The following is a 9,628-nucleotide window of genomic DNA, read 5'->3' as shown; positions in this document are numbered from 1 at the left end:
AAGCATACGAATTTTGTGTAGGCTTAACCGATCGACATATTTATAGCAAATATTACCCGAATCAAGAAAAAAGTTTTAAACCTTTCGAAATATTATATATATTAGGGACGGCTACCACAGATAACCTTTGTATTTTAAACCATAATCACCTTTCGAAATATTATATATATATATATATATTAGGGATGGCTACTACAGATAACCTTTGTGTTTTAAATCATAATCACCTTTCGAAATATTATATATATATATTATGGACGGCTACCACAGATAACCTTTGTGTTTTTTTACTTGAATATTTGAAATAAACAATTTACACAGCTCGTTATTTTGTCATCTTAAACAACTCAGTTTACCTATTCAGAAACAATAAACAGGAAAGTACTTAGAATAAGGTATTTCAAGTTTTGGGTTGGTACGGAACACTATAAGATATAGTAAAACTCTGGGATTAGTTGTAGGTCAAAATAAGACTTTCTGCGAGTCATTTGATTTTCACATATAAATAAAAAAAATTACCAACGAGCTTAAAAAGCCGAAGTCATAAAAAATTTGTTAAATGATCAAGCATGAAATAATGCTTCTCTAATTTGAATCTAGTTCGTACCATAACAGTTGTTGTTCATGCAATGTGATAATATAAACAATGTTTCAGTCACTACTGTGTCTGTCTAACTGTTACACGTTGAAACAGCTATAAGTTTACGGACTTACAACGCTAGAATCCGGGGTTCAATCTCCCATAATGGACACATCAGATAGCTTTGCTCTAAAATCAAACAAATGAATTGTTGTGCCTCAACGGGCCTGAGGAGTTCTGGTATTGGTCGAAAGACCAATACAGCACTGGATATATCAGGTATAGTGTTATAGGCATATTGTTATACATTCTTAGAAATACTAAAATTACTTTTATAATAATCTTATCTGCATATGCAAAACAATTTTCATGCATAGCAGCATCCTTTCCAAATAAAATATAAAGGTCAGTAATTTTGTTTCTGTTGACCTTATTGACTAATTTTTTTCTATGTCTTTCAATGAGATACTACATGAATATTATCTCTGATATTGACTTTTGGACAATGATTTTTCTAAGTCATTCTTTGCATGCAATCGAATAAATTGTTATTTAGTTGCTATTGATGTTTTATTCAACTTGTAATTTAATTATCAAAGTGTTCTCAAGATTACTAGTATCAGTGTAGCTGCTAATTTGAAGACAACTTTAAATACAAAATGTACGTACAGACGAACACGTTATTATTATTTTTTGTGTTCTGGATTTTTGTGCTATAGATTTATTGCAACTTTAATGTTAACATATAGTTTCTTCTATTGTTATAATCTTATGAAGAATACACTAATGAAGGTATTCTAGAAGTATCAAATTTATTAAAGCAAGAATAGTAGAGAAATAAATGCTGAAAAATTAACTCTAACTGACATGATTGAAAAAACATAACATAATCTAAGCTGTTTTCGTGTTTTGCCATCTTAAACAACCTAGTTTACGTATTTAGAAAATATACACAGAAACACACTATGATAAACAAGGTAATCATGAAGTCGTTCTCAAAATTTAGTATGCAAAGCAATAGATGTAATAACTGTCAAAATAAATAAAATTAAATATTCTGAAGCCCTATAAAAATGACTTATGCTACAAACTTACTTGCCAGAATTCAATGCATGTGGTTGGTAAAGGTCCTTGTGTGGCAATATATCTATTTACAATGTTTGAGGTTGGTATCATCATCTGTTGAAAACATTCACATGCACAACGATAATAAATTGAAAAGTTTCAAAACAGCAATTTTAAACATTTAGTGAGTTTAGCTTGTGGGTTTATTCACTTACAAAAGTAGGCAATATTTCTGAAGTCAAATAAAATATAACCAGTTTTATTTAAAAGGAATTAATCTGATCTAGATTTCTCACTAACTGCAAATTTGCCTTTTACAATATTGTATAAAACGAGTAACTAAACAACCTCACAAACAGTACTTATAAATCTACAAGAAAACAATATACATACATTTATATGACTAGCGTTTATGTAGTCTCCTGTGATACAGTCTTCTAGAACAACTCTCGTTGTGTCATCTAGATTCATTCATAGAAAACGTATTAAAGTTAATTAAATATTTTACAAACCCAAACTTTTAAGGAAAGCAGATTGACTAATATGATTAATGAGTCCACAGTGTGTTTAATAACAACTATGTTGTAAATTTATTATCTCTAAGATAATTGTTTTTTAATAACGAATTATCAAAACTCTTATGATAAATATTTTACAAATGACCTGTTTGTCGAAATATGGTTTGCTGTATTATATCTTTATAATATTCTCGTATTTAACACAAAATTACAAAACACTATAGCTTGATCACTTTCGAAAGGTGGGCCTTTCTTCATGAGGGGGCAAATATTCTCATACATAATGTTATAGAGGGCGTGTCAGAACTAAATAAGAATAAGTAATAATAGATACAGAAATAAAAAGTATGAAACTGATTAAAATAAAAATAAACGTGAAAGATACGGTTGTGACTTTGTATTAAGTTTTTATATATAAAGGATCTTAACAAAATGTGTAAATACAAATTTTATTTAGTTTAAAAATCATCCGTATGTAAGAAAGATAGTTACGTTTTTAAATATCTAAAAAAAAACTGTAAAAATATTTATATACATATATACATATCTAGCAGAGGATTTTAGCATTTAGCATAGCTAAGAATTATATTTTTATATTGTTAATGTAACCGCGAAAAGTATATATTTTTTGCTTAAAATGTTTTATAAGTTTCTGGTTTCACGATAAAGTTTATGCATGCAGTATTTTTATGTTTCAATGAAATCTTCTCTTTGCTGTCTTTAATAGTCATAGTTTAAGGGCTTAATGTGAGTATTATTTCTTGGCACTTCTGTATAATGTTAAAATAATAAATAACCCACAACGTTAAAATAGATACACGATTAAAAACATTTTAATTAAGGTCAATATACGACCACTAAAATGTTGACCCTCCATGTTTCGACGTTGCAACGTCATCTTCAGGAGTGAGTTGCAAGACATACTCCTGTCTTATGTATACTTTTGTTGTTGTTAAATAGGTCATATGATCTATGTACAGGTTTACAATTCCCGCGTGAACATTTTAGAGAATGTCACCCCAAGTTTTTGCATAGAGATTCGCCAGACCTTCATCTCTATTTAAATATTAAAAATATCATGTATTATGAGTATGACGCCTTTATGTGGCTGATCCTTTAATTCTAACTTGGCTGTTTTTTTAGTATGACGTCTTTATGTGGCTGGCTCCTTTAATTCTAACTTGGCTGTTTTTTTAGTATGACGTCTTTATGTGGCTGATCCTTTAATTCTAACTTTGCTGTTTTTTTAGTATGACGTCTTTATGTGGCTGATCCTTTAATTCTAACTTTGCTGTTTTTTTAGTATGACGTCTTTATGTGGCTGATCCCTTTATTCTAACTTGGCTGTTTTTTTTTTTAGTATGACGTCTTTATGTGGCTGGCTCCTTTATTCTAACTGGGCTGTTTTAGTACATGCAAAGTATTGACTAAATATCAGTATTTTTTATTCGATTAAAAAACTTTGAGCTACACAAACTTGATTTTAGTGGAAATGTAGTATTTTTACGCACGCACACACACACACACATACATATACATATATATATCGGTTTTTCACCGATTTTTTTTATTAACGTATGCCATATACTACATAACTTTACAATGTTTAAAAAAATTGAAATTCCAAAGCACAATATCAGATGACATAACTATTTAATCCTTGCTCATTAGATCATTCTTTGAATTTAGACTTTCCATCCTCTTCTTAAAGCCTAACTCATTTTGTGTTTCTATTCAGATCGATGTTATGACCCTAATAGCTGTGTGATGTAGATTCCATTTAAAAGTATGACAAAATGTATTTTTCAATTACTATATATGATAGAAGTTTCAAACCAGCGGAATTCCCTAATTCAATGAATATTTACATGTGTTGTGCTTAGTAACACCCCATTATTTTTACATTATGTTTCGCTTTCACAAGAAGAAGAATTGTACAACTTGTTAACAATTCATTTCCCTTAATTTAAACCAGATGTGAAATTGCTGATTTTAATGTAACTTAAGATTGTCTACATGTGTTTAAAAACATAAGAATAGTGGCATTCCAGAATTATGAACAGCTATGTCACTACCCCAGTTTTGTCCAAAGTCTGTACCTGCGTGTAAGTAACAGTGAATGTTTCTCCAGCCTTTTTTCTAATTTTCTGACAAGACTCACTACCATGCCTCTAAATATTTTGTACATGTAAACTAATAGTTTTTGTCAATTTAGGAGTCCTATTAGACAAATTGTAATCATTTTCTATCTATGTTTAAAGTTTTTAATGTTTTAAATGAGTAGATCTTTTATTCCATATATTGTTTGTTTAGTAAACAAATATTTTCTAAAACAAATTAGCTTTCTTTTAATCTTGATTGAAACCTGAATACATTGCGTTAACCCATTTAAGCATTCTAACTTTGACAGCGGAAAAAGAGCAAGAAGACAACGTATAAAAGTAATATTTCTACCACTCTTTGAAAAATCATTTATTTTAATCTATTACAGATCTAATGCATTTTAATATAGTAAACATTTTAACGTTAATTACAAAGAAGATTCCTGTCAAAATGATATTTGATTCCAGGTTTCAAAAGAAGTTACTGCCACAGTTGCAGCGTTTTAGTCCATTACGACACTACCTAATTTCAGACTTTTCGCCTGTCCTAAACCCTTAATTTATCTGTTTTAACCTAGTAGCGGCTATAAGCAAATCACACATTATCAAAAAAATAATTCATAAATATGTTAATATATTTGTTACAACTGTCAAACTCTTGTTCAGATTAACATCTATTAATGAAAGTATTTTTCTTGACCTCCTTTGTTTATTATATATTTTGCCTTTTCAACAAGAAGAACTAATACTTTTTCCACTTTCTGACTACTTAATTCTCCTAAATTAAAACAATTGCGAATCTGCTGTTTTTAAAGAACAATAGTTTTACCTTACCGAAATTCCTCGTGAATACCCTTTTGTACATAGCAGTATAAAGGGCATACAATGTAATATATATATGTGTGTTTTTCTTCATTTAGGCAAATTTCAATAAACCTTTTTATATACCTACAAAATTATAAGCAGAATATTTATTGCATATTGCGGATCGGGTTCTTATATTTGTAATGCCATTTTTTTTTTTTTACAGTTTACTCTCCTGTGTACTTTATTGTTTCCACGTTAAACCAACTTTCCGGTCCATCAAAATAAATCATAATTGATCAATATTATGAGCTGGTTTTGTCCTCTATGAACTTAAAAGGTTTAATTTCAATATAGTTATGTAGCACGAGTAACAAATAAAATACCAGTTCAGGCGTGAAAGTTCTAATAATATTTTTATTTCCTGAGAAAATAGTCTATGTAATTGTACAAAATAAAAACTGGTAATCTTGCGGTCTGTTAAGGACACTGACCCATAAATCACAAGTTATGATAGCTGCGCATTTGCCTTTTTTGCCTGAAATGAATGTTTTTTATAGCAGGCTGTCAAAAACAATAATTTGAGATGATCAAGGGTATATGTATTTTTCTCTATACTTATCTTACGGTACGAGTGCATGAATTTCTTTTTTGCATATATATTTTTTTAATTTTTGCTTCTTAAATATACCTTATTTAACAAGTATGTAGCATGAAAAATTACAAATAAGATATTTAAGTGCGTTTAATTTTCGCACACCTCCTTAGAACTTGTGGTTATGAAAATATTCTTATATGCTAGGTCGTCAAAAAATTAATGTCGACTTTTTAGATGAAAAAAAAACAGAACAACTTATATATTAAAGAAAGCATTTGTTAAATGAAATAGTCTCCATTCTTATCGATGATGCTTTTCCATCTTACAATCAGGTTGTTAATGCCCTGATTAAAGAAATCACTTGGATTTGAAGCAAAAACATGTCGATGGCCTCTTTAACATTAAGATGGTGTTGCAGCGAAGGAAAAATATGGTAATCTGATGGTGCCATATCTAGAGAATATGACGGATGGTGGAGAACTTCCCAACCCAACTCCATAATCTTGTGTTGGGTCAAAAGTGACAATGTGGACGTGCATTGTCGTGGAGGTTTGTTTGTTTTTGAATTTCGCGCAAAGCTACACGAGGGCTATCTGTGCGAGCCGTCCATAATTTAGCAGTGTATGACTAGAGGGAAGGCAGCTAGTCATCACCACCCACCGCCAACTCTTGGGCTATTTTACCAACGAATAGTGGGATTGATCGTCATATAATAACGCCCCCACGGCTGAAAGGGCAAGCATGTTTGGTGGGACGGGGATTCGAACCCGCGACCCTCAGATTGCGAGTAGAGCGCCTTATCCACCTGGCCATGCCGGGCCACGTGGAGGAGGAGAACACCTTTCCGCTTGACGAGTGAAGGGCGTTTCTGATGAAGGACTTGATTTAAACGTTCCAGTTTCTGACAAAAGATCTCTGCATTGACAGTTCACTGTGGATTGAGGAGTTCGAAATTAATTATTCTTTTGATGTCCCACCAGATGCAAAGCATCACTTTCTGCGGATGAAGTCCAAGTTTTGGAGTCGGAGTGGTTTTTGTCCAGAACTAAGCCATTGTTTTTGGCGTTTAATATTCGCATAGAGAATCCATTTTTCATCGCCGGTGACAATTCTGTCCAAAAATGGTTCATGCGCATTGCGCGCCAGAAGAGACGAAACAACGTTCCCACCTTCTTTAAGGAGTTTTCCCATATTCCTTAGATGTTTACGCATTGTTTCGTGAGGGACTTGCAATTTCAGGGCCATTTCACGAATGTGTTGCCTTGGGTTAGACTCAACAAGGGTCTTCAGAGCATCAATATCAATTCCAAAATGTCAGCCCCTACCATCACAGTTTTTAGTCACCTGAATGAAATTTGCTGAACTATCCTTGATACTTACGAACGTTCAAAACATTTCCATAAACTTATTTGTTATTCTTTGTGGCTACAGAAGCGTTGTTTCTCCACTTGTATTCAAACAGCATTACATATCGAATGTGTGTCTCGTCGTGTGCCATCACTATAAAGGATTAGAGTATACTAAACTTCACACATTATATAGGCTACACGTTTAGGCAGTTCTTTTAACTATTATACGTAAAGTACGTTTTTTTTGGGGGGGGAGGGGTAATGAAAGTGTTCCAAAACGCGACATTAATTTTTTGACGACCTAATATATCAAAATTATCAGAGTTATGGAAATTCACTTCCAGAAAGATAACTTTACTTGAGATGTTGACAAAATTATTAGTACATTTAATATTTATGCTGAATGTATACCTCTGTGACAAATATAATACTTAAAGTATTACTTGTGATATTGGAAACTGACAAAAGAATTGTGAAATCACGATTTTACACACTTGCATAAAAAAGATCTTTGTTCAAGTGTAAAATATTTATATGGAGAAAAATAAATTAAAAATTATTGAAACGTACATAGAAAATATCAAGTTATAATGCAAATCTTTTGTAGGGAGAAATACTAAATCAGCACTTGACAAAGTATTCAGAAAAATATGAAATCTTCATTGTATAAAATTTGAAATCATTATTGTGCAAACATACATGGAAAAATTTCACACCATGGCTAGACACATATAATTAAGAAAATATTCAATTAAAATGACACAAACTTAAACGGGGAATTATTAAGCCATTACAACACAATCTTACACGTGCAAATATAAAATCGCAATAGTTCAAACTTGCGAAAGAATATCTATTGAAACATAGTAGTAAAAACTTACACGGGGAAATGTCTCTATAGCGATTTTTCTGTACATTCTCCGATAACTTTGCGATATTAGTTGTTTCTCCGGATTGTTTTCTGTGGATACTCTAGTACAAAAAGAAGACACTATTAGTAGTTAAAATTAGAGCTCTTCAGTGTCATAAAATGCTACTATAACATTTAATAAGTGTTGGGAAGCAATAAACACAATTAATGGAATAACCAAGTCGATAAACAACTAACCAAGGTTTCTTAATATAAGATAAACACTATGAGATATTGTCAACTAATAACACAGGCCTACGAATTTAAACTTCATAAAAGTTGTTTTAGTTTTAATAACGGATTTTCCTTAATTCAGCTACGCAGATTTCGAAAATAACATTCATTTTGTTTCTATCACGCATGAATTTTTTTACAAATCGGAAAGAAAAAAAACTCTTACTTAGATCAAATTATCCAATCGCGATTGGTCTAGAGAAATCTATAGCCAGTGGTTGTCAACATTTTAACATAACAAAATGCGACCCGATTTCAACGAAAATGATTCATTTATGTAAAAGTACATATGACGTTTTGTGAAAAATCTGTACGCGATGGAGAAAAATGGATATCATTTTCGGATTCAACGTACAGGAATTACTGTAGAACATGTAAACATTTCAAGACAATAAAACCAACGCAGGCTTGTGTAATTGATCAGTTTTCATAATGTAAAGTAAGATACAAGAATAATATGACGAAACTTTGTTTTCTTAAATTTTTGCCCACAAAATACAAATACAAAGATATCAATAAATAAAGTTTTAGCACGATTCAAGCGACTGATAATTTAACATAATCATTAACGTAGTCGCTCTCCTCCCATCTCTCAAAAACTTCATATTCCCTATGAAAATTTAAGCTATATATATATGTAGTACCGGGGTGTGCTGTATGTTTCCATTTTTGTAGTTAAAAATTATTTTTTTAACTTATATTGTTTTTAATGGTTCCTCTTACGGATACAGAGAGACGCTCATGTGACTTACTAATTTTAAATAAATTCTAGATAAAGGACAAAGCTTACACGAATAACAAAGCGGTAATGTGAGCTATTCTTGTTGGCAAATCAGATAATAGTTGTGGGTAGACTCGTCTATGCTTATTGAATAATTGGTTTAGCAAAGTCTAATCACTATTTGCATATTTAAGGCAGGTTTGAAAGAGCAGAACTTTATGATAATTTGATAGACTTTAAGCAGTTTTGGTTGTGTGTGCAGATAGTTGTTAATAGTTCCCTTTTGTGTGAATCCATTTTGTTTCTCAAGTATTTGGAAGAAACCTTCAATTTCTGCCATTTTCTTTGACTTTTATTTTTATTTAAAAAAGAGTCTATGCCACTCCTGTATGTACCTTACCCTTGATTAAGTGTGCCTTAAGTGAACGAGGTTAGTGTTATTTCATGTTAGAAGTGAATATTTGTAGAGTGTAGTGTTTGCTGTACTACTTAGAGTATTATCATTTTGATCTTGATAGGATTTTACATATGATATACTTAGGTATTAATTAGTGTTTGTTTGTTTGTTTGTTTTTGAATTTCGCGCAAAGCTACACGAGGGCTATATGCACTAGCCGTCCCTAATTTAGCAGTTTAAGACTAGAAGGAAGGCAGCTAGTCATCACCACCCACCGCCAACTCTTGGGCTACTCTTTTACCAACGAATAGTTGGATTGACCGTCACATTATAACGCCCCCACGGCTGAA

At 31.5% G+C, this 9,628-nt stretch overlaps 1 protein-coding gene across 3 annotated transcripts in view; it reads right to left on the bottom strand.

The window, feature by feature from the left end:
* LOC106459093 (tyrosine-protein phosphatase non-receptor type 3-like) overlaps positions 1-9,628 on the bottom strand; it is a 71,886-nt gene that overhangs the window by 15,439 nt on the left and 46,819 nt on the right. For all 3 annotated transcript variants that reach the window (XR_002610502.1, XM_022385509.1, XM_013918676.2), the window contains 3 exons: positions 7,898-7,988; positions 2,039-2,106; positions 1,676-1,759 (listed from right to left, as the gene is read on the bottom strand). Coding sequence is in view for 2 of the 3 variants with exons in the window: in XM_022385509.1 (XP_022241217.1) it covers positions 1,676-1,759; positions 2,039-2,106; positions 7,898-7,988 (243 nt within the window). In the remaining variant the exon portion in view is untranslated. The remainder of the gene's footprint in view (positions 1-1,675; positions 1,760-2,038; positions 2,107-7,897; positions 7,989-9,628) is intronic.

The sequence above is a fragment of the Limulus polyphemus genome, unplaced genomic scaffold (assembly GCF_000517525.1).
Source record: "Limulus polyphemus unplaced genomic scaffold, Limulus_polyphemus-2.1.2 Scaffold558, whole genome shotgun sequence".
Classification (NCBI taxonomy): Eukaryota; Metazoa; Arthropoda; class Merostomata; order Xiphosura; family Limulidae; genus Limulus; species Limulus polyphemus.
Note: the sequence above shows the minus strand (reverse complement) of the source record. Positions and strands in the feature narration are given on the sequence as shown.